The sequence below is a fragment of the Lissotriton vulgaris genome, chromosome 1_1, assembly GCF_964263255.1.
Source record: "Lissotriton vulgaris chromosome 1_1, aLisVul1.2, whole genome shotgun sequence".
In the NCBI taxonomy this organism is placed as follows: Eukaryota; Metazoa; Chordata; class Amphibia; order Caudata; family Salamandridae; genus Lissotriton; species Lissotriton vulgaris.
In genome coordinates this window covers 2133613427-2133640024 of record NC_141685.1, presented here as the reverse complement: position 1 = coordinate 2133640024, position 26598 = coordinate 2133613427, and the positions used below count along the sequence as shown (strand labels likewise).

General features: G+C 43.8%; 1 protein-coding gene across 1 annotated transcript in view; it reads left to right on the top strand.

Annotated features, from left to right (window-relative positions):
• Positions 1-26598, top strand: part of MYRFL (myelin regulatory factor like) — a 1005707-nt gene that overhangs the window by 575104 nt on the left and 404005 nt on the right. The window contains exons 9-11 of the mRNA XM_086921958.1: positions 2499-2609; positions 4715-4805; positions 12317-12517. Of these exons, the coding sequence (XP_086778084.1) occupies positions 2499-2609; positions 4715-4805; positions 12317-12517 (403 nt within the window). The remainder of the gene's footprint in view (positions 1-2498; positions 2610-4714; positions 4806-12316; positions 12518-26598) is intronic.

The following is a 26598-nucleotide window of genomic DNA, read 5'->3' as shown; positions in this document are numbered from 1 at the left end:
CTATATGCTATGGTGGGCAGAAGCAATATGTAAATGACACTAGAATATACTGATGGATTGAGTGCTGACTGAAAGACCCTCTAAGTATGTACACCATATATATTTATTAAAAACAGAATATGTCATTCGAGGTGATTACATCAGGCATCATTATACTGGAAATAAATTCCAACTGAAGGAATACTAAAGAAATATACAACCTGTAAAGATAGGAACTGTGTATATGCCCTTATGTGCCCGCGCAGGTTACTGTTTGTGAGCAAAGTGGAATGAAAAATGAAAGTCAGAACACAAGAATGATATAATAACTAAGAATCATAAAACAACTGTTGTCATCATTTTGAAGCCATAAATCATAATATAAGTCAATTGAACGTTCAGATATTTGTTGTTGTGAAACCTAATGCAGAATTTGATTGGAAGATTCTATCCGAGAAGATTATCTGGATGAAAAAGTTCGACAGCATTCAATCAAAACATCTGAGATGTGTTGTTTTCCCTAATAGTTTTCTTTGATTGCCTGCTTTAAATGTTTTGTTTGTACTCTAGGTTTATCCATGCCCTTAGTGTGAATCTCCAGCATATTGTATCCATGAATTGACTTTTACACTTGATATACATATGTTCCCACAAGCCTTAGCTGTGTACCTTACCTCTTGGTATGCTACATTTTTAAATTATCTGACCGTATACTTTTACTGTGTGAGTTAGGTTAGTAGGACGCCTTCACTTTCAATCTGTTAAGTACTATTTAACAGTAAACTAAATACAGATTTAGGAATCTCTACATGGCATGAAGCTCGTGTTTTAGCTACTATTTATTAGTAAACCAAGTGGAGAAATAAAGATACTAATAACATCACGTCATTACTTGTAGACTCTTTGATAATTTTACACTTAGTCCACCACATTATGTTTAACATAATAATCCAGGTTACATGTATGCAGAACTGTTCATTGAGACATGAGAAATCGGTTCAGAAGAGACCATTGATGCCACATTGCGCTACCTCTTTTGGTTCCAGACATAAATGGAAGGAACTTTCCCCTTACTTATAAGTTTGGTACTCAAGATGACACATGATTAGAAGACTGATAAGTGTAAGTGTGTCTGCTTCTCCTCTGTAACATGGGTCACAATACCTGAATCCTTGATGGAACATGTTTGGAATGTGGTCGTGTGCTGAAGCTCTTGCACCTCATTTAAATTCCATACATTGCATATCATCCCTGAAGGGATGCTCTGGCTCCTTTACCAGTACGTGTGGTTTCTTTGGTATCACCGGAGGATCCTCTGGTAGTTTAAATGTGAATTTTAAATACACATAATGTTTTTGTCTTCAGTTTCGTTGCTTTCAAGAACCTTGATTGTTCCCCCTGATGAAGTACCATGGAGGGTCCGAAATCAATAGGGCAGTGTTAAAAAAACAAAGAGCATATGCAATTGGATTTCTAATGAACATGCACGAAACAACAGAGATAATAATGTGGAGTTTGTGCAAAAAAGGAGAAATTGACGATTGTATTCTCAGAAACGTGTAACAAATGAAAGATGCATTTTAAGAGTAACTGCACTCAAAAAGGATATTCTGGCATAATTTCTTGATGAAGACCTGAAAAAAGAGTTTCAGAATTGTAATGGCTACTGGCTCTATTGGTTCATACATGCAATGAGTTCCTATGCGTTGAATTTAACGTGTTTTGAACGTGATAGTATCCGTATGCCTTTGGTTAAACTTTCATAGCACTCCTTATATGTGATCTTGCTCGAAATCAAAGGGGACCACCAGAATATTTGAGTGGAGGATTGTACATAGATATATGTACCATTTTGGTAGAACTGTCAACAAGAGCCATGCTCATCGAAAGTAATGGTGGCACATTCGTAACTGACAAATAGAAAACAAGGTCAGCGAGTGGATATTGCCGACCAGTACTGACAAGGTAAATATGTTATGCACCCATATCAGTCCCTGTGAGGGTACCATAGGAACTGTGGGAAAAGTTGCTATTTGGCTTTGTTGAACAGTCATACCATCTGTCCTATGAAAGTCTATAAAAGTAGCCTAGAGCATGTTTACTGCAGCCTTTCTCCATGTCAGTTTAGTGGGTGGCAGACTGTGTCAAAATATTGCATAGGTACTGAAAGTCTATAGTCTGTTACTCCATCCATCACGTGTCGTTCCTGCCCGCTCTTTCTTACCCCCTTCCAGCCACTTCTCTCCTAATTTGTAGGTTCCCAGAGGAATTTTCTTCCGTTTCTGGAGATTAAGTTAGACTTCTAATTCAGGCTGCATTCCAAAATATTTCAGTTTCCCATATGCAAACTATGGTTGTAATGTTGTGTGATACCTTTCTTGGCTGCAGTGTTGCATGCGGATTGTATGCTTATTTCAATTACCATGTCATTGACTAACATGTGTTGATTATAAACAACATTAATTGCGAATAAAAAAGAATGATTCCTCCACAAACCCATTTGTTTACTTGTTTTGCAGAGTTGATTTACCAGGAGACCAAGTTACAAAAGTAACACTGGGACGGTTACATTTCAGTGAGACTACGGCTAATAACATGCGCAAGAAGGGCAAACCAAACCCGGACCAAAGGTAACTCCTAGTTTGCGCTCAGAAACAGATTGGAATAGGGTTTTTTTTTTGCAGAAATGATGTAGAATGTCGGTCTTTTTGCTAAAAGCAAGCAGTAAACGATTTATAATGGGTAGATTTGCGGTTCTTAGATCGTTGTTGAAATTATAGACTCAAAAGAGAAGACTAATGCTCGTATTAATGCCCGGAATCACTGTATCCGCGATGATATCCTTTCAGTGGCGAGGTGTGCTCCGTCTTGGGCACAAGCTGTAGAGCGCACCTCAAATATAGAGCATAGTCAGCTGCGATCCCTGAATTGAAATGAAAATCTGAAAATGTCAAGACCTAGGAAAAAAGCAGCATCTTGCTTATATGATGTGTTAGGGTTTGTATTTCTCCTGGTCATTGTCTGGAACTCACTATCTTATTCATTCATCCATTCACAATGGTTTCATCTGATTTATCTTGCATTGGAATAGAGACAAGTCTGAAAGCAGTGAGGTGTCAGACAGAATATATGATCCTCATGTAATTCCTCAGTTATTGTGAGTTATTTGTGCATCATACAACCTTCTAGTAAAAAAAGGTGTAATGTATTCTGTTTCTCCAACCTAAGGTGTCCTCCCAACAAACATTCACCATCGGAATACCTCTATCCTATTGAGATCCCTCGAGAACACATTAAGAAGTTGTAGGTGGGACCACGAATAATCACGCCCAGCGTGACCGACACATGGGATATTGCTGTTCAAAACAGTCATACATTGTGCGTGTTATAGTAAAGAGCAAGAATGTTCATCCATGATGTCCCCAAAGATAAAAAAAAACATTTAAGAAAACGTTTCCTTAAAGTTTTTATACTTTGGTTCCAGTTCAGCATTTATTGCACAATCTTCCATTACGACCAATCATGATACACCATCTGTGGCCATGGTTTGTTGATCCAGTATCAACATTTATGACAAACATTAAATTAAAGAGAATAAACAAAGTAATGTAACTCAGGTTAGTGCATCCGCATATATAAATTCAGGCGTTTGTACCGGAGAAAAATTGGTTGCAGTGTAAAATGGGATTTATGATATTGTGCACCATCAGAAGTAGGGGATGAAGTATGTGAAAAATCATTTTATTGCCGCATTTAATCGTTTCAGCGTAAAGGAACAGTTTGGGAAGCTGCAGAGAGAGTACCGGCCTTAGCAGAGATAGGGTTAAGCAGCAAGAAAAGGACACAGTGTTACATGTGTAAACCATCAATGAGGTCTCCCCTCAGTTACCCTGGGCAGCTCTAAAGGCCGTATCCGCAGAAGACAGAATGAAGATAGCGCGTGGCGCAGCGACTATGGGCGGTGTCATAGAGACATTGAAGTACCTCATGAGAAAGAACGTAGTAAATGAGACAAGCATATTTCAGCAGAGAGGAAAGAGGGAGACTGAGGAATATGGGAATTATTAACTCGGCTAGCAAATCCCCAAACTGGCGTGACGTGGTAATCTGTGTATACTGTCAGTTTCTATGTAGCAGTCTAATGTGCTGTGTTGTTAGTCCTGCATTATCAATTAATTAAAGAGTGATCCTGGAAAAGATGTTCCTCAAAGTGGCCCTGACAAAACCCTTCAATCTAGCTTCTTGGGTGACTCGTGAGCAGAAGCTTCTGCCAATCGCGCCTTCATTTCTATACTGCTGATGACAGTCCTGTCTACTGCAGAACAGTTCATGGTCACAGAACAGTTTCTCCTTCAAGGTGTATGATCCGGTGGAGGATGTTATCCTTATATTAGTAGTACTTGGTTGCATAGGGTGTTTAGACAAGAAATCTTTCGCATTTCTGCGGGTCTACATAATGACATGAAGTCTCTTTGAAAGTGTTCACGAATTGCACTATTCGGATCCAGAACAAGATATTAACAGGCAAGGCACTGGCAAACATTCAAAGTTATTAATAATTTCTCAGGTAGGAATGTTCAGCATGGGGTATTATTTTGTGAAGCAAAACTTGCAGATTAATCTGAAAACATGCTATTTTTAAAAATAGCTGAATTAGCAAACACTGATAAATACCTTGCACTGTTTTAGAAATAAATATGATGTGGTTACAGTGTTTTAATTTAACTTATTTCAGGTACTTCAAGTTGGTGGTTGGCCTGTATGCTGCCACTCAGGGCCATTCATATTTACTGGCAGCTTGTGTCTCCGACAGAATCATAGTGCGGGTATGTATCTCAAAACGCTAATCATTTTATAGGCCTCTGTATTTTTTAAGATATGTTCGACAAATATTTCTATGAGCAACTTCTGTACAAAAGCTGCGCTCCCATCATAGAACATGTGACTAATACTTTATAAAGTTGTTCAGGAAGAAAAAAATGTGATAGTTTGAGTTAGGTAAGAGACATTGTTTCCCACTTATTGTAGGACCCTTTTCAGACCTTTGTTTAGGGATTCAGTATTCTCCACCTGCCAAGGTACCACCACTCTCAGACCATAAATTAAAAGACAGTGTGCAGGCAAGGGTGCCTAATAGTACCCTCCTTCTCCTCTTCCAGAACAGTGCTGGTGTTCTGGTAGTGCCAGTCTGCTCTAGCTGGCTGTAGACTGCTCTACCCTAACTCAGCAGTTCAGGTGGGGATTCCCATTGGCTTTCCCCACTTATGCAGCAGGCTGGGCGAAACCCAGGGAGTCCTTGAGCTTTAAGGAAGGGCATAATGATCTATTCAAGCCTACACTATGTGACTCCTCTTTAATCCCTTCCCTGTTGTACGCAAGCACTGTGCCTTGGCAAACAGTAAATACTCTACAGTCCTCTAACCTGGAGATAATCCTAGTGATTTTCATAGTTCTCTACACTATGGAATCCCTGGATTCCTCCCTGCATTTCCTTGCATGCACAGGCGTGCAAAGGTGAGGTGGGATTTAGGCTATTCACCAGGTCTTTTTGATGCGTAGCAGCTCTAAATATTACCAGACAGCTCCGCAGGCCACTAGGGGAAACGGGCATGAGAATGATGGTGCAGACCACCATACTGATGTCCACCTCAACCCTGCCAGTTTCCACTACATGCCATCTGTAAATTATTGAACAAAACTGCCAGCCGCCTTTGCTTAAATATTCTGGGGCATTGTTGTAGATCAGGTCTAGTGTATTAGAGTGAGCAATGCACCCTCAAATGTATTTAATATATTTGTTTATTAAGTATCATTCACATACGCCTCGGATGCATTATTGACACAGGCCTCATATTGACCTTACAATAAATGATGTCCTATGGCTGTCGCAGAGCAGCAAGCCGCCCTTCCTTTCTAATGCACTCGATTAAGAAGGGACATTGTGCTCGAATGAACAACGGTGAATAAACAGCCATCTCAGTTGGAGCATGAATCTTTACGTGAGATATCTAATCACAGGTCACAATGCACACTGCATATTTTTTGTATCATCACATTTGACATAAGGCATACAAAGGTTAGAATGTATCCATAAATGAAATCAAAAGCTAAAAAAAGGGATGAGGAGAAAACGACACATAAAACAGTAACATCTGTACTCAGTTTCCATTCTCAGGTCCTTTTGAGGGAGATGCCCCTCATCTGCCTGACCCATTCAGTTCACTGTTTAGGTTCTGAGAATTCCCATCACAGCTCAGGTCATTCTTGGGTCTTAGACACTCGGGAGATAAAAAAAATCCTTGTTTCATCTGATTCCTAATTCCTACATAGGCTTCAGTAGATATGTGCTCCTTAGTTCCATTTGGTTGGGTAGATCATGAACACATTTGTCAGGATGCTTACAATTCAGGACCACACTTACAACAAGGTAATTGCTTGTTCTTTCTTTTTGCAAGATTATTCAAATCTCAAGACGTTTCATCCTGGCCATAACAAATAATCAATTGTCCTCTTTTCCCAAAATGCATGTATGGTACTCCTCAGGGCCGGCTTTAACACTGGGGCCGCCCTGTGCGACAATGCGTGTTGGCGCCCCAAAAGACCACCTCTGCCACGGATTCCCTCGCTAGCACCCTTTACCAGTACCCCTCAAGTCTCCATATCGACTGCCTTTCAGATTCATTTAGTTTTATAGCACCACTCTTACCAGTGTAAGGTGTCAGAGCGCTTTACGTCACACACATTGCACAGAGGCAATCATATGTGTGTAAATCATTGTTTAGGAAATGTTACATCAGACAGGACAATAAGGTGTAATGTAGGAGTGACATGTCATCAATACTGGTAGGCAATATAGTTTGAGTCTTTATTCTTTAATGCACAAGTTCAGAATTTAAAACGTAACACCATTGTTAGGAGTTCTCTTTTATAATAAGAATTGTTTTCTACCCAAATGAACCCTTTTGGCAAGATTAGGATAATTAAAGACTGTGCAAAAAATCATATAGCTATAACATATACCTTGAAGTTTGCATGCAGCTCTTTGATGACAGTTAATAGCTTAATGTTCTATATTAGGATTTTGACTTTTAAATGACAAGTAACAAAAGAAACTCTCTTACAGGAGCTGTAATCCACTGACCTATTCACTTCATATGCAGTTTGTTAGCTGCGTGGTATACGTTCTTAGCAGCAGGCATTTTAACCCACTGCACTACCTTAGGATTAGTCAAAATTTCCACTACAAAAACCTGTGATCTCTTTCCACGAAGTCGATCATTCGACTGAGTTATCTTGACATTTTAATTGATGCCTAAAAATTGCTGGAGGCCAGGAACGCGGCAGCAGGGGCTCTTAAAATGATTATATACTTGCAAAAATGATGCCCCCTCCCCAACTCAGCGCCCGGTGCGGTGGCACCGATCGCACCGACCTAGAGCTGGCCCAGGTACTCCTGATGTAGACTTCACAGTTGAACAATATGTTCCAGAAATCACTAAAATTGTGTATCTCCCTTTTCAAGTTCCCTTTACAAACTAATTTTCTTTCACTTTCTCAATAAAATGTTGTAATCAGTGAAGGTTTTGTAGCTAGTACTTCGGCTTCCTTCAAATTGAAGGCTTTTAATTACTGGTCTTTGTTTGAATAAGAAAGCTCTCTCCAGTCTATGCCCATTAGGAACCTGCTCTTGTCTGTGCATGTGCCCCTGGTGTTTCTTCTATTTTAGGATTTGGATGATTGAAATTGATTTGATGTGGTTGCTGTAAAAAAAAATCGACTTATACTAGTTACAATAGCCTGAAATAATGATTTCTATGCAGTACTCAGACGTTCTTTCTCTAGCATCTACAAGAAGTTTCCTAACCTTGCCAAAGCCACTTTTAAGTGTGCAATAAAAAAGGTATTTAAAGCTCTGTCTTACTTGGTTATCCTGCAATATGAAAAATCAGTTTATAACAATTAATGAAAATTGGGGAGATAAAGCAACCTTAGTTAACACTAATGATTGCCAATAACGATGAGTTATTGGTGGATATTGGAGTTAACCAAGGTTGTTCTTCTCTCACACTATATATCACTTCTTCAGACGAGTTCTCATTAAGATCTTAGAATATTTTGATTATCTATAGATTCATACTGATCCCCTGCCATTTTTCCCAAAGCCTTCTCTCCACTCTAACTGCGGCAGTGAACTCTAAAATGCCAAATGTATAGTACTTTACTTTTCTTTCGCATTCCTTTTTAGAATGCAACTATAAAGACTTATGTGATATGTATTTGAACCTTTCTTTATGAATCCTGATTGAATTTGATAAATAGTATTTTCTTCAGAACATTCTTGGATAAGGGGCAACAGGGTTTTTGTGAAGACCGTTTTGTCGTTATCTATCAAGTAAATAAAAAATGTGACTGATAAAGCATTCAAGGAAGAGCTTCTAGGCGCTGTTACTCGATTAAAACCTCCATTACCAGAATCAAGAAATAGAAAGAAAATCCTAATAGGAACACAAGTCTAACTAATTAAAAGTCTGCCTGAAGAGCCAGGTCTTAAGGTCTTTAAGAAAGATGGATCGAACTGAGACCGAGCGAAGGGCCAAGGACAGGCCATTCCACCATTTTGCTTCCAGGAATGCAGCAGAGCTGCTGCCCCATCTCACCCTTCAGGTTCCCTATATCATTTTGTACTGATTCCTCTTTTGGATTCTGATGGCCATTAAAGTCTCAATGTAGCTTTGACGGGAAATTAAGTTTTTATAGCATTCCATGCATACTTCTTTGGCTATATATTCATCCACATTTGCCTGTGATTTGGAACACTCCCTAATATGATGCAAAGTGAAACTTGTTTCTAGATTTATACTGCTTTTCTGATACTGACTCTCATGCAATTACTAATGCTAAATTGTGTTCTACAGTGCTGAGTGTGCAAGTTCTGTGCTTACGCATACAGTGGGCACTTTCAGCTTGTTTCAGACTACATGTGCCTAATGCCAACATGTATATGTCATTAAAATAGGAGCAAGCATAATAACAATGGAACAGTTGTATAAAAATTAACAACCACCTCATGATACCTAGACTTATATAGCAGATAATTCAAAGGTGATACTTCTCAGACTATTGTATTTAGTTTGAGTAGGTTCCTTCTTGCAGTACCGATAGTGAGGAAGAAAAAAGGTCTTAAAATGTAATAACATTCTAGCTTTGTGACAACTGTGAGTATAATGAAACAAAATGCATTTGTACTATAGTAGCCCCACCTAATCTAGCCTAAACCCTCCTTTGCAACCTGTTCCCCGATGCTTCCCTAACTATTTTTAATGTTTTAATATATATAATGTATTAACTCTTCTTTTTTCTGTAAATAGGAATTTTTTGATGTTTGAATTTTAAACCTACTGTAAACCTGGTTCCCCTAGCTAACCTTCTGTTTTCACATAACCTAACGGCCCAGTAATACTGTGCATTCCAATTATCCTTGTTCAGGATTACTAGCACTTGATGTACTAGTACTTGATGTGTATATTGATGCTTTTAATGAATTGTATTCTTTTATGGTTATTTTAACCGAAATAAAGATTAATGAATGAATGAATGAATAGCAGATAATTCACTACCATTTGGAACTTTTGTTCAAATCCCATTTTATAGTGTACATTAAAACAATTCTGCTTCCCTACATGTTTAGCTTAATTTATTGCTGTGATAGTTTTGATAGGGATGCTATATAGATGTGTTCACTCATTCTCTCATTCACTAATTCACCAGCCTATGAAAGTAATGTTAAAGAACATGGAGTGTGGGATGGATGCATAGTAGTCAATAAGTTAGGATTTGTAAAACGTGGCTAATTACCCGACTGTTTTTTCAGTCGATTGCAGGTCCCTGAGGCTCATTTGAACAGTCAGGTCAAGAGGATCTTTGGATAGAGAAGGCACTCAAAAAGCATGGGGAAAGTGAGGAGAAAGCAGTGAAACGAGGAAAAACAAGGAGAAGGTATTCAATAAATGGGAAAAAGCAAGAAGAACGAAGTGAAAACAAGAGAAAAGCAAGGAGAAGGCACTAAAAAACAGGGTAAAAAGCACGGAGAAAGCAGTGAAAAGGAGGGAAAAGCAAGAAGAAGGCAGGCGTAAGAGCAATGCTGCAGCAAGGGAAAGCTGAGGCTGGGACCTGCTCAATGGGGTTGCTCAGCATACTTCATTAAGTAGGTTCTTGGAAGAGGGAGGGACGCTGGGAGGTTGTGGGCAGGGCTAGGTGGAAGGCGGGAAAAACGAGTGCTGGGCAGGAGCGACAATGAGGAAAAAACAAGGACACAGCAGTGAAAGTGAGGGAAAAGCAAGGAGAAGGTACTCAAAAAAATGGGAGGGAAAAGCAAGGTGAAAGCAGTGAAAGTTGGGGAAAAACATAGGAGAAGACACTAAAAAACAAAGAAAAAAGAAAAAAGAAAGCAATGAAAACAAGGGAAAAGCAAGGATAAGGCACTCCAAATATATGGGGAAAAGCAGGGAGAAAGCAGTGAAAATGAGGCAAAAACAAGGAGAAGGCACTAAAAAACAGGGAAATTGAGAAAGCAGTGAAAAAAAACAGGGACAAAGCAGGGAGTAAGCAGAGAAAAGCAAGGAGAAGGCACTCAAAAACAGGTAAAAAAGCAGGGACAAAGCCAGGAAAGCAAAGGGAAAGCAAGGAGAAGGCACTCAAAAAACTGAGAGAAAAGCAGCAAAAACGAGGGACAAGCAAGGAGAAGGCACTCAAAAAATGGGGGGGAAGCAAGGAGAAAGCAGTGAAAATGAGGGAAAAGCAAGGAAAAGCAAGGAGAAGACAGGAGCAAGAGCAATGCATCACAGGGAGAGCTGGGCCTGGTACCTGCTAGTTCATCTGATTATACAATCAATGTACAGTAAAGCAAAAAGAAACAGTGAAAACGACTAGTGTTTATGTTTTTATGTGCAATGAAAACCTGTGATTTTACAGTAGCCCCCCATGGAATAACAAGTGTAATTTAGTTAACATTAAACCACACAGAGGGCCCTACTACAATGTCAGTCCGTCTGTCTATGTGTGGGAACTGACTGACCATAGGTTGCCGTTTCCGAACACCGTGTTATGATGTGACCGCACATGGTGCGATCGCAAACTCTCATTTCCCTATGGGAGCTTGTGTGGCGGGCGGATTGTGTAAATCCCTGCACCATGCTGTAGGCACCTCATGGTGCCTGCCACTCGGTGCAGGGATTTTCAGAGGGGCACAGGCCCACAACCATGGACAGCAGAGGGAAGGGGGCCCTCCTAGGGGTCCGTAAAGTCGCTTTCTGACAGGCCTTCCATGTTGGAAAGCCCGACATGGAAATACTGTGAAGAAACGATTTAATAATCCTGACGGCGGAACGGCGGTCTGTTAGGGATTATGGGCAGCTTCCGACTGGCCAATGGGCTCCTTGTAATCCGGTCGGAACCCAGTCGGTTTGACAGGCCGGTTTACACTCCAACAATCATTATAATTCGGCAGTCGGAATGCAAACCTACGATGTCGGTTGGTAAGCCTCCGACGAGTGGTTGGAGGCTTACCGACCAACATCATAATGAGGCCCAAAGACTTTTTTTTTTTACCAAAATGAGCAAAATGGTTACTGATTGATTAAACATATCATTGTAGATTCAATTTTCATGGACAATAGTTTCTTATTTTTTTTATTTTAAACAAAGCAGTGTATGTGAATACACAACACTTTTTTCTCTTTTTATTAATTTATTTATAAATTAGAAAAAATGTAACTGCCATATATATGGCACGACATACTATATATTAATTTTAGATTTTAGAAAATATTACAATATAATTTAATACAATGTAACGTGACATAATTTAGCCTAATGTAATATAATTTTTGAACATAATCTATAATACGTTATAATATATTATAGAAAAATATAATACTAGAATGTAACAGTAGGCTAGAATTTAGCATCTTTATCATGTACTTATTAGTGTGCGGCAAATGTGTTTGAAGAGGCCAAAGCCTACGTTGATTGATTAGGTTCAAAAGGTCATGGCTAGCCCTTCTGAACTCAGAGGTCCAATACATTTGTCCTTCAGGTAAGAGACCAGTAGACCTCTGCAGTAGTCAAGACTCATTGAAAATCGTCTCCTTGATATGCAGTCCTTGTCGTGTGTAATTTGCCTTGGTACTTTTCTTTCAAGTGTCTCAATAAACAAGCACTGGCGTCCAGGCGTGGTGGTAGCACTGCCGCCTGCTCTCCGGGCGCCCGCGTGCTCTGAGGGATGCAGTAACGAGAGCTGACTTCGCGCCACTGACTCCCTGTCTGTGATATTTTGCAGGCCTCTAACCCTGGGCAGTTCGAGAGTGACAGTGATGCGCTGTGGCAGCGAGGGCATGTTCCAGAGACGGTCGTTTGTCACGGGCGCATAGGGATCAACACGGAGACTCCGGATGAAGCGTTGGTGGTCTGTGGCAATGTGAAAGTGATGGGGACGGTCATGCACCCGTCTGACAGTCGAGCCAAGCGGAACATTCAAGAGGTGAGTTGTAAAGACAGCAGCCGGCATTCAGATGCGATCCTCGGCCCGCGCGCTTCATGAAGCTGACGCGCTAGAAGTCGCCCGCGTGCACCGAATCCACTTACACACTGGCCTGAGGAATGCCTATGCTCTTCCCTCCCTCTTGGGGCATTTCAGCCCTTATTTTAGTCTTTGCTTCCCCTGGGGCGTGAAAGTTGGATAGCAAAACTTTTAAATGCACGCAAAAAGATACAGAGCAGCTAAGTGATCTTGTTTAAAATTTAAATACAGAAGAGGACGCACCTTTTTTCATTTTAAAACTGAAAGGCATTTCTTTAACGAAAAGTAGAATATTTTTATAGTTTCTTGGAAATAGCGGTCGCCGTACAGGTTGGCGGTTATCTGGAACGGTGATTGGCAAGGCCAGGTCGTTTTTCTTACAGTCATACAATGTCCGAGAGAGGCTGAGGCGAAAGACGTTCGGAAAAGACGTTTAAAGATGCTACTTCTGAACCGTGTTCAAAATCCAGCCAAGGACAGTCTTCAGAGGCAAGTCAAAGAAACCTCTAAGTAGCCACGTGTGTGACCTTTAGAAGCCACGGGCCAAGACTGAAGGCTGACACTCAAAACAGTTGGTACGACAGGGATAGAACACTTCAAAATGTAATTTAGCTGCAGAATACATTTGAAAAGATGCAATCCAAGTTTAAAAAACACAAAGATACATTAATGACCTGCTATTCAAAAAAAGTTGTGGAAAAGCAATAGCGAAGGAAAGTTTGGCGGCAGGCTGGTCCAACTCTTATACCGAGGGGTGTAGCAAGGCTGCCATGGGACTTCAAGCAAGTGGGGATAATGGACTCTCTGCCCCCCCCAGATGGGAGCAGAAATGCATCGGCAATCATTTGGGCGCAGTGGGCCAATCAAGTGCTTTGGCCCCGGGAACCATGACCAACTTTCACTCACCGCAGACACTACATATCGGATTTCAGCCTTTCTCGTGTCTAAACTAAACTAATAGTAGGTTGTCTCTGTAATGAACTACACGCACCTCTACAGCAAAGTGACATCACCAAATTTTAATGACCGTTGCCCTATGACTACTGAAGTCTCGTATTTGTCTTCCTGTAAAGGTAAGTGCTCCGTTGCCTTTTTCGGAGACCTTTAGAGACCTCAAACCCACGTTACTCATTTAGAGACCTCTAACCCACGGTTACGCAGACTCATTTAGAGACCTCTAAACCACGGTTACGCAGACTCATTTAGAGACCTATAACCCAGGTTACGCAGCCTCATTTAGAGACCTCTAACCCACGGTTACGCTGCCTCATTTAGAGACCTCTAACCCAGGGTTACGCTGCCTCATTTAGAGACCTCTAACCCACGGTTACGCTGCCTCATTTAGAGACCTCTAAACCATGGTTACGCAGACTCATTTAAAGACCTCTAACCCACCGTTACGCTGCCTCATTTAGAGACCTCTAACCCACGATTACGCAGCCTCATTTAGAGACCTCTAACCCACGGTTACGCTGCCCCATTTAGAGACCTCTAAACCACGGTTACGCAGACTCATTTAGAGACCTCTAAACCACGGTTACGCAGACTCATTTAGAGACCTATAACCCAGGTTACGCAGCCTCATTTAGAGACCTCTAACCCACGGTTACGCTGCCTCATTTAGAGACCTCTAACCCAGGGTTACGCTGCCTCATTTAGAGACCTCTAACCCACGGTTACGCTGCCTCATTTAGAGACCTCTAAACCATGGTTACGCAGACTCATTCAAAGACCTCTAACCCACCGTTACGCTGCCTCATTTAGAGACCTCTAACCCACGATTACACAGCCTCATTTAGAGACCTCTAACCCACGGTTACGCTGCCTCATTTAGAGACCTCTAACCCACGGTTACGCAGACTCATTTAGAGACCTCTAAACCACGGTTACGCAGACTCATTTAGAGACCTATAACCCAGGTTACGCAGCCTCATTTAGAGACCTCTAACCCACGGTTACGCTGCCTCATTTAGAGACCTCTAACCCAGGGTTACGCTGCCTCATTTAGAGACCTCTAACCCACGGTTACGCTGCCTCATTTAGAGACCTCTAAACCATGGTTACGCAGACTCATTTAAAGACCTCTAACCCACCGTTACGCTGCCTCATTTAGAGACCTCTAACCCACGATTACGCAGCCTCATTTAGAGACCTCTAACCCACGGTTACGCTGCCTCATTTAGAGACCTCTAAACCACGGTTACGCAGACTCATTTAAAGACATCTAACCCACCGTTACGCTGCCTCCTTTAGAGACCTCTAACCCACGGTTACGCAGCCTCATTTAGTGACCTGTAACCAGGCGGGCAACTAGAGCCAAATTTCGGTGGGGGGCTGAAAAAGGATTGGGGGTGGCTAATTCTTCCAGCTGTAACAAGAGCGGCTGTAAAAAGGGGTGAAAATACAACAAAAGCTTCATTTACAAGTACATGGTCTTTTAAAGACCTGTGAAGTACTTGGGTGCGGCTGCAATTAGACGTCCCCAGCCCGTGAAGCTGTGTCAGCCCGGGCTGACACAAATGCCATGGGGAGGGGGGCTGAAGCCCGGTGAGCCCAATGGGTGTTGCGCGCCTGCTTACGCAGACTTATTTAGAGACCTCTAACCCACGGTTACGCAGACTCATTTAGAGACCTCTAACCCACCGTTACGCTGCCTCATTTAGTGACCTCTAACCCACGGTTACGCAGCCTCATTTACTGACCTCTAACCAACGGTTACACAGACTCATTTAGAGACCTCTAACCCACGGTTACGCAGACTCATTTAGAGACCTCTAACCGACCGTTACGCTGCCTCATTTAGAGACCTCTAACCCACGGTTGCCCTGCCTCATTTAGAGACCTCTAACCCACGGTTATGCAGCCTCATTTAGTTACCTCTAACCCACAGTTACGCGGACTCATTTAGAGACCTCTAACCCGCGGTTACGCAGACTCATTTAGAGACCTCTAACCCACGGTTACGCAGACTCATTTAGAGACCTCTAACCCACGGTTACGCAGACTCATTTAGAGACCTCTAACCCACGGTTACGCAGACTCATTTAGAGACCTCTAACCCATGGTTACGCTGCCTCATTTAGAGACCTCTTACCCACGGTTGCCCTGCCTCATTTAGAGACCTCTAACCCACGGTTACGCTGCCTCATTTAGTTACCTCTAACCCACAGTTACGCGGACTCATTTAGAGACCTCTAACCCACGGTTACGCAGACTCATTTAGAGACCTCTAACCCATGGTTACGCTGCCTCATTTAGAGACCTCTAACCCACGGTTACGCTGCCTCATTTAGAGACCTCTAAACCACGGTTATGCAGACTCATTTAGAGACCTCTAACCCACGGTTATGCAGGCTCATTTAGAGACCTCTAACCCACCGTTACTCTGCCTCATTTAGAGACCTCTAACCCACGGTAACGCTGCCTCATTTAGTGACCTCTAACCCCCTGTTACGTAGCCTCATTTAGTGACCTCTAACCCACGGTTACGCAGACTCATTTAGAGACCTCTAACCCATGGTTATGCAGACTCATTTAGAGACCTCTCACCCACGGTTACGCTGCCTCATTTAGAGACCTCTTACCCACGGTTACGCAGACTCATTTAGAGACCTCTAACCCACGGTTACGCTGCCTCATTTAGAGACCTCTAAACCACGGTTACGCTGCCTCAATTAGAGACCTCTAACTCACAGTTACGCTGCCTCATTTAGAGACTTCTAAACCACGGTTACGCTGCCTCATTTAGAGACCTCTAACCCACCGTTACGCAGACTCATTTAGAGACCTCTAACCCACGGTTATGCAGACTCATTTAGAGACCTCTAACCCACCGTTACGCTGCCTCATTTAGTGACCTCTAACCCACAGTCACGCAGCCTCATTTAGTGACCTCTAACCCACAGTTACGCAGACTCATTTAGAGACCTCTAACCCACGGTTACTCAGACTCATTTAGAGACCTCTAACCCACGGTTACGCTGCCTCATTTAGAGACCTCTAACCCACGGTTACGCAGCCTCATTTAGAGACCTCTTACCCAGGTTACGCAGCCTCATTTAGAGACTTCTAACCCACAGTTACGCAGCCTCATTTAGAGACCTCTAATCCACGGTTATGCAGACTCATTTAGAGACCTCTAACCCACGGTTATGCAGGCTCATTTAGAGACCTCTAACCCACCGTTACTCTGCCTCATTTAGAGACCTCTAACCCACGGTAACGCTGCCTCATTTAGTGACCTCTAACCCCCTGTTACGTAGCCTCATTTAGTGACCTCTAACCCATGGTTACGCAGACTCATTTAGAGACCTCTAACCCATGGTTATGCAGACTCATTTAGAGACCTCTCACCCACGGTTACGCTGCCTCATTTAGAGACCTCTAACCCACGGTTACGCAGACTCATTTAGAGACCTCTAACCCACGGTTACGCTGCCTCATTTAGAAACCTCTAAACCACGGTTACGCTGCCTCAATTAGAGACCTCTAACTCACAGTTACGCTGCCTCATTTAGAGACTTCTAAACCACGGTTACGCTGCCTCATTTAGAGACCTCTAACCCACCATTACGCAGACTCATTTAGAGACCTCTAACCCACGGTTATGCAGACTCATTTAGAGACCTCTAACCCACCGTTACGCTGCCTCATTTAGTGACCTCTAACCCACAGTCACGCAGCCTCATTTAGTGACCTCTAACCCACAGTTACGCAGACTCATTTAGAGACCTCTAACCCACGGTTACTCAGACTCATTTAGAGACCTCTAACCCACGGTTACGCTGCCTCATTTAAAGACCTCTAACCCACGGTTACGCAGCCTTATTTAGAGACATCTAACCCACGGTTACGCAGCCTCATTTAGAGACCTATAACCCAGGTTACGCAGCCTCATTTAGAGACTTCTAACCCACAGTTACGCAGCCTCATTTAGAGACCTCTAATCCACGGTTATGCAGACTCATTTAGAGACCTCTAACCCACGGTTATGCAGGCTCATTTAGAGACCTCTAACCCACCGTTACTCTGCCTCATTTAGAGACCTCTAACCCACGGTAACGCTGCCTCATTTAGTGACCTCTAACCCCCTGTTACGTAGCCTCATTTAGTGACCTCTAACCCACGGTTACGCAGACTCATTTAGAGACCTCTAACCCATGGTTATGCAGACTCATTTAGAGACCTCTCACCCACAGTTACGCTGCCTCATTTAGAGACCTCTAACCCACGGTTACGCAGACTCATTTAGAGACCTCTAACCCACGGTTACGCTGCCTCATTTAGAGACCTCTAAACCACGGTTACGCTGCCTCAATTAGAGACCTCTAACTCACAGTTATTCTGCCTCATTTAGAGACTTCTAAACCACGGTTACGCTGCCTCATTTAGAGACCTCTAACCCACCGTTACGCAGACTCATTTAGAGACCTCTAACCCACGGTTATGCAGACTCATTTAGAGACCTCTAACCCACCGTTACGCTGCCTCATTTAGTGACCTCTAACCCACAGTCACGCAGCCTCATTTAGTGACCTCTAACCCACAGTTACGCAGACTCATTTAGAGACCTCTAACCCACAGTTACTCAAACTCATTTAGAGACCTCTAACCCACGGTTACGCTGCCTCATTTAGAGACCTCTAACCCACGGTTACGCAGCCTTATTTAGAGACATCTAACCCACGGTTACGCAGCCTCATTTAGAGACCTCTAACCCAGGTTACGCAGCCTCATTTAGAGACTTCTAACCCACAGTTACGCAGCCTCATTTAGAGACCTCTAATCCACGGTTACGCTGCCTCATTTAGAGACCTCTAACCCACGGTTACGCTGCCTCATTTAGAGACCTCGAACCTACCGTTACGCAGACTCATTTAGAGACCTCTAACCCACGGTTACGCAGACTCATTAAGAGACCTCTAACCCACAGTCACGCAGACTCATTTAGGGACCTCTAACCCACTGTTACGCTGCCTCATTTTGAGACCTCTAACCCACAGTTACGCTGCCTCATTTAGTGACCTCTAACCCACTGTCACGCAGCCTCATTTAGTAACCTCTAACCCACGGTTACGCAGACTCATTTAGAGACATCTAACCCACGGTTATGCAGACTCATTTAGAGACCTCTAACCCACGGTTACGCTGCCTCATTACAGACCTCTAACCCATGGTTACGCAGACTCATTTAGAGACCTCTAACCCACGGTTACGCTGCCTCATTTAGATACCTCTAAACCAAGGTTACGCTGCCTCATTTAGAGACCTCGAACCTACCGTTACGCAGACTCATTTAGAGACCTCTAACCCACAGTTACGCAGACTCATTAAGAGACCTCTAACCCACGGTCACGCAGACTCATTTAGGGACCTCTAACCCACTGTTACGCTGCCTCATTTAGAGACCTGTAACCCACGGTTACGCTTCCTCATTTATTGACCTCTAACTCACTGTCACGCAGCCTCATTTAGTGACCTCTAACCCACGGTTACGCAGACTCATTTAGAGACCTCTAACCCACGGTTACGCGGCCTCATTTAGAGACTTCTAACCCACAGTTACGCAGCCTCATTTAGAGACCTCTAACCCACGGTTACGCGGCCTCATTTAGAGACTTCTAACCCACAGTTACGCAGCCTTATTTAGAGACCTCTAACCCACGGTTACGCGGCCTCATTTAGAGACCTCTAACCCACGGTTACGCGGCCTCATTTAGAGACTTCTAACCCACAGTTACGCAGCCTCATTTAGAGACCTCTAACCCACGGTTACGCAGCCTCATTTAGAGACCTCTAACCCACGGTTACGCGGCCTCATTTAGAGACTTCTAACCCACAGTTACGCAGACTCATTTAGAGACCTCTAACCTACGGTTACGCTGCCTCATTTAGAGACCTCTAACCCAGGGTTACGCTGCCTCATTTAGAGACCTCGAACCCACGGTTATGCAGACTCATTTAGATACCTCTAACCCATGGTTACGCTGCCTCATTTAGAGACCTCTAACCGACGGTTACGCTGCCTCATTTAGAGACCTCTAACATAGGGTTACGCTGCCTCATTTAGAGGCCTCGAACCCACGGTTATGCAGACTCATTTAGAGACCTCGAACCCACGGTTACGCTGCCTCATTTAGAAACCTCTAACGCACGGTTACGCAGCCTCATGTAGAGATGAGGGCCATTGGGTTCCTGAGGGCGAAGCCTCAACAGGCCCCTCTGAGAGAAACACTTTTCTGACTGCATCTAAATGTTGGTAGAACCTATTTAATATGGGGCTTTGAGTCTTTTGTTTCCCTATGCGGGTCCCCCTAGCAGGCCATGGCAGGGCCCGGGCACAATAAAACATTAATGGGCACGCATGGTAGGCGAAAACTCCCAGCAGATCAGGGCCATTTTTTGTTCTTTCACAGAAAAATATTCCTGTCACTGTTCTTATATGCCCCACAAGGGTCCCCCACTTTTCTGTTGTGGCACATGGTACACCTTCCCCACTCATCGCATGCAGCAGCCATCCATTATCTATAAGGCTTATGTGCACAAACCTTGGGTCATGCCCACCTATGTGGAAATCTGTTGGCATAAAGGGCACTTAAGCCTAGCATCGAGTGACTTTTCAATAGATTAACTCAGACTGAACGCATCTTCGTTTCAAGGTCTTTGGTCAATTCCTGTTAAGATTAACCCCTAATTTGCTGAGACTTTTTTGATATTTGGGTTAGTTTGTGCTTCAGCCTTAGGAACTTTTTCTACTAAATTTATCCAGACCAAATTTGAGTCCTTTTCCCATACATGCTGGGGACTTTAACGGTACCCAGGGTTTTTAAACTCTCCTGCATGACTAAGAGAAAATAGGCAAAATGTTTAAAACAATTATTTGTGGGAAAATGTGTGCAAGAAAGAGCTGTGTGTGGCTGTTAAAAAAAATGCATCAACTAAATGTTTTCTGTGCTAAGGTTGCCCACGTTTCAGCTTTTACCAGTTTTCAGGAACTATTGTAAAAATATTATATGACCTGTCTTTGCAATCTTTGAAGTGGCAGTTAATTTTTGCCACTTTTTGCAGTTTCTACTTACTTGCAGTTTGTGGGAGAAAGAGGTATGAAACTCATGGTCCAATCCAGAAAGATCTATATTTCTGAAAAAATGACCACATTCTGAATCCAGCAATGTATCATTGATATAGATCTCTCCTGTTTTTCCCCAATAAACATATTGTTAAATTGAAAATCTAATGCCAGTGAGAAGGAAGAAACAGAAATAGGTGATACTTTTCTGTTTTTTTTTTCTTGGTGGCCGATCTTCAAAATAATTATACCATTATGTCCTTCAGCCTCTTACAGAGCAGGAATATATAGTGACTGTTGGTTGTCCAAAAACAAACATGAGCTACCCATATCCATCAAGCAAGGTGTAGCTTATATATAATGATTTTTTAGGTCGAGCTTAGACAGCGCTTGCGCTGTCTAGATCTGTTGTATGTACTTTGTAGGATCTGGAGATCAGCCCTAGGACTTGTCTACTTCCTTCCTTTGCGTAGGGACTATTTTTCTGTTCAACTGCCTCTATTTAACTGTTTTGATAGAAAATTACCAGTAGAGGTCAGTAAAATACCAGACTTGTTTTCTGCTTGTTCAACTGCCTCTAATTAACTGTCTTGATAGAAAACAACCATTAGAGGTCAGTATAATAACAGAATTGCTTTCTTCTTAGTGATTTTCTTTTTCTTCTTTATTGCCACTGCCTCTATTTAACTTTCTTGATAGAAAATGATTAGCAGAGATCAGTAAAATGCCAGAATCACTTTAGCATTCCCTAGATTCCAGGCCATAGAAACTTGTCTTCCACGAGCACCCATAGACAATGATTTTCTTTTTAAATCTTGTATTTTCAGTGATATGACCACCAAAGGACATGATTTTATATTAAAAACAGAGCTTTGGACAATACAATTTGTCGCTGATAGGCAGCATTCCTCTCTATGTGTTCCAATACCTGGTGTATTCCTCCGTTTTGTGCTTACGTTCCCTCCATGTTAAAGACCAGTAAATGTTTTGGCACCCAGGCCAATGTGCTGCATAAGTAAATACATTTAAGGTCCCAAAGGTGAGACTGATTGCATTGCAAATGCTTGCTATTGTGTTCCAAGCATACATCAATTCATGAGGTAAAATCTAATGCATGACAAATGGGTGTGAATGAAAGCCATGCATTTTTAAAATATGTCCAAGAATATGAGTTTGGAAATAGTGGTTATTTGTAAACCTCTACATTTGGGGTTACCCACAACATCATGTAATTCAGATGGCATTTTGGAAACCGGGTTCTTTCTTGCACACTGACTTACATTTGGAGGCCGAAATTGGACAGGAATTCAATAGGACAAATGCTCCACTATTCTGTATTGCCACATTTCTGTTAAAAACGGTACACCACAGGACAGGAACTGGTCAAAACGGTATTCTATAAGGCAGTAACAGTTCAAAACTTGAATCATGTTTAGAAAAATATAATGTCACTTTGGTCTTCACATGGCTACAGTTTTGGTCAGTCATATGCGTTAGGCCCACCCAACATGGTGAGGTACCATTTTTCTCAGAAGGCATGGTGATGCAGCTTGGCAAGTGTTTGAATGGGAATATTCCCTGCCTTGTATAATGGAATATTCCTTTGCCATGAGTGCCCAATTGCTTGTGAACCTGGTATCCTAACTTTATTTTACCCCGGCATCACTCTAATCTAGCATGTGCACAGACACCAGGGCCTGTCCCTGACAACGCAAGGTCTAGGACCTGTACAGTGACCTGGACAGTTGTATTTGTCCTGGGTGTAGCACATAAAGGAAAGGTGGCAGCGTAAGCATTTTGTAAATCTTCAGTATGACCAGACCTTTTTTTCTGTGTCAATGTGTGTCATTGCCTAACCGGTCTTGTGTAAGTTCTAGTGTAACGTGTTCCCACAACCTGGCACTGACATGCCATATGTATGTCAAGTGTTGTATAGTCTGTGTAGTGCATGTGTGGTACTAAAGCTCTATGCATGTATGAATCTGAATACATATGCCCGAGGGATCTATTTTGGAATCTCCTAACCTAGCATGGCACAAGATGGAGTGTAAGGCTCGCTTCTCCAGATAGTTGAGGTGTATTGCTTGCAATCTTGTGGCTGTAGGGGGGAGGTCAAGACACTGAAGTTAGGAGGATTGGAAAAGAGATCCCTTTAGAAATTCCAAGAAGACTTTCTTAGCAAGGGGATGCAGAATAGTTTTTCCTTAGCACTGCCACTTGGTAGATGGTAGCTGTGAAGGGTGGAATTAGAGTTTCTGTTGATAAAGGTTAGGAGTTGTCTAGGCCAGGCTTGCCCTTTTTCGGTTTTGCCTGCACAGCGCCAGCGCTGTGCTTGAGAAATCTATTGTTATTAATATAAACTTAAAAGGGACTTACATCCCACCTCCTCCCTTTCCTGGCTTCTCATTGGTTCCTGTGTGTGCCACTTACCATTTACTCCATTCCTATTGGCTGTAGCATATTTTCTGCATTTACCAATGCTTGTTCCTCGTCTGCTTCTCTTATCAGTTTCCAGCTGCCAAAATACAGTTAACATCCGCTTTGATGGAACTATATTTTCATAAAGTTTTGCCTTTTACTATTGCAGCATATTTATATAACAATTTATCAGCCAGAGAGATTAAGTGATTTGCATAGAATTACAGGATGTTGCGCGTCAGCGCTGAGACTCAACCCAGGGTCCCCAGCTCTCGTGTCAGCAGCGCTGGCCACTGCACCACATTCTGTCCACTCCTGTGTTATCTGTCAGGAAGCTCTTTCCTTCTCTTGGACGATGATTGATTAAAACACCTGTTTATTCATTACATAGGTGAGAGTGATGCATTACCAATGCTTGTTAATTCCCCTGATGACTGCTCAAGAAAACCAATGACAGCCAGGTACGGAGAATTCACATTCATTGTGTCAATCTGAGAAGGGGCTCCTGCTTGAAGACCGCTGCAGTACAACCTGATAGGAGTACTAACCAAACAGATTCAGAAGTTTGAGACAGTGGACCCACTTGAGAGTGGGATTCAACCACCTCATTTCTAGTCTCAAGTTCTTCTTGACCGAGGAAGGGAGTGCTCTGCAAATTACCCAAAGAGCTGCTGTGTAACCAGAGCTGCTATCTTCTGAAGGTGACAGTTTATGGTGGAGAAGCTGACACTTGTCTGGTGCCTAGAAATCTGCCTGCTGAGTAAAAGAGTGTACCTCTGTACCAGGGTGTTCGCAATGAACACAGCACCCAGGGATAGCAGATGGTATCAGACAGTAAAGCCAGGAGTGGCCCATATCTTGAGTGGGTTCCCTCTGCGCTGTCCCTGCATGGTTCCTACCTTAGGCCTTCCCAAAGACTGCACAAATCAAGCATGGCCATCAGCCAAGCCACTACGGGTTCTGGGCTTGCTTTGCCGCAGATGATGCCAGAAGATCAAGAAAGCAACTCGCCTATCTGAGCCTAATTGGCCTGGGCGGCTGCCACTGCACCTTGCTGCTGTGAACCCAATTGTCCTTGGAGGCTGCAACTGCACCTCACCATCGATAACGTGGTCAGCCTGGGAGGGTGTGACTCCACATTGCCCCTCTGAGCCATGATTGACTGGGGAGCCGACAACTGCTGGTTATAGGCCAGACATGCTGCCTTCACCTATTGATTTCAGTACCAAAGAAAGGCTAGAGTGAAGACAGAGAATGTGTACTGCGGCAAGCATTGCATGGTCTCACCCCAACAAGAGAAAAAGGACTGAGATGCGCTCCAAAGCAAATGAGCATGGAGACCTGAAGATTTCTGCCCAAAATAAACCAAGAGTATGAACAAATAAATGAGTGATGCTCTAAACACTATGTTGCTAACAATGATAAACTGAACCTGTGCCAAATTCATGCCTGTGCCAACAGATATGGGAGCAGTAGTTCCTAGGGAGGAAAAGATATTAGAGCAGAAGGGTGTAGTGTCTTCAGTAGAAAGCAATCAGAAACACAGCTGCCCTGTACTTGCTTACTATTATTGTACTTCTTGACTATTTAGTTATGTGTTATGACAGTACTTGCTTGCAGATATAAGGTTGGAGATGTAGACTTTGACACCCTGTTCTTAGAGCAGTTGACGTATCTGTGTTTGACGAGAGGGTGCAGAGCTCCTAAAAACAAGGAGAGGGAGATCCTTGTTGGTTGTTTTAAGGACAATCATTCAATCAATCAGGAGTTTGTTAAAGCGCGACTACTCACCCGAGAGGGTCTCAAGGCGCTAGGGGTGGGGGGTGAGGGGGGGTGCAGGTTCCATTCTATCAAGGAGGGGGTCTGTCGAAGAGCCAGGTTTTGAGCTTTCTTGCGAAGATGGGGAGCAATGTTGTCTGTTTGAGGTGGAGCGGAAGGGCGTTCCATGCTTTGGCCGCGAGGAAGGAGAAGGAACGGCCTCCCGATCTGGTCTTTCTGGTGTGAGGGACCACGGCGTAGGAAAGCTGGGCTGATCATAGGGTCCTTTGGGGTGCGTAGAATTTGAGTCGGGTGTTCAGGTATCCCGGTCCGGTGCCGTGGAGGGCCTTGTGTGCGTGGGTGAGCATCTTAAAGGTGATTCTCGCCTCGACGGGGAGCCAGTGGAGTGTGCGCAGGTGCTGGGAGATGTGGCAGTGTTTTGGCAGGTTGAGGACCAGTCTTGCGGCGGCGTTCTGGATGTTCTGTAGCTTGCGGATGAGGTTTTTGTTTATTCCGGCGTAGAGTGCGTTGCCGTAGTCGAGTCTGCTGGTGACCAGGGCGTGAGTGACTGTCTTTCGGTGTTTGAGGGGAATCCATTTGAAGGTCTTACGAAGGAGGCAGAGGGTGTGGAAGCAGGAAGATGAGACAGAGTTGATCTGGCGGTCCATTTTGAGCTCGGAGTCCAGGATGATTCCCAGGTTGCGTGCGTGGTCTGTGGGGGTTGGCGGGTTTCCGAGGGCGGTGGGCCACCAGGTGTCGCTCCAGGCGTCGGGGTTTGGGCCCATGATGAGTACTTCTGTTTTGTTGGTGTTTAGTTGTAGGCAGCTGTTTTTCATCCATTTGGCGACGGCTTCCATGCCTTCTCGAAAGTTGCGTCTGGCGGTGTTGGGCTCGTTGGATAGGGAGAGGATGAGCTGGGTGTCGCCTGCGTATGACACAATGTTGAGTCCGTAGGTTCTGACGATGGGGGCAAGTGGAGCCATGTAGACGTTGAAGAGCGTCGGGCTGAGGGAGGAGCCCTGGGGGACTCCGCAGGTGATAGGTGTGGGGTCCGAGAGGAAAGGGGGGAGTCTGACCCGCTGCGTCCTGCCGGAGAGGAAGGAGCAGATCCAGTCGAGGGCCTTGTCCTGGATTCCTGCATCGTAGATTCTGCGTATTAGGGTGCGGTGGGAGACTGTGTCGAACGCCGCTGATAGGTCGAGGAGGATGAGGGCTACTGTTTCTCCTTTGTCCAGTAAGGTGCGGATGTCGTCTGTTGTGGCGAGGAGGGCGGTTTCCGTACTGTGGTTTTTTCTGAAGCCGGTTTGGGAGGAGTCGAGGATGTAGTGTTCTTCAATGAATGTGGCGAGTTGGCTGTTGATGGCTTTCTCAATGACTTTCGCTGGGAACGGGAGCAGGGAGATGGGTCTGTAGTTTTTGAGGTCGGTGGAGTCCGCTGATGGTTTCTTCAGGAGGGGGTTTACCTAGGCGTGTTTCCAGTCGTCGGGGAACGAGGCGGTCGCCAGGGAGCGGTTGATGGTGTGGCAGAGCATGGGTGCGATGGTGTGGGCGGCTCCGTTGAAGATGTGGTGGGGGCAGAGGTCCATGGGGGCCCCTGAGTGGATTGACTTCATTGTCTTCAGTGTGTCTTCGGTGGTGAGGGCTGTCCAGTCATCAATCGCTGGTTTCCGGGTGTCGGGGGTGGTTGGTGAGGGTTCAGTGTGTTGGTTGTCTTCGTCGAAGTTGTCGTAGATGCTCTTGATTTTGTGGTGGAAAAAGATGCTGAGTTTGTCGCAGAGGTCTTGTGAGGAAGGGATGT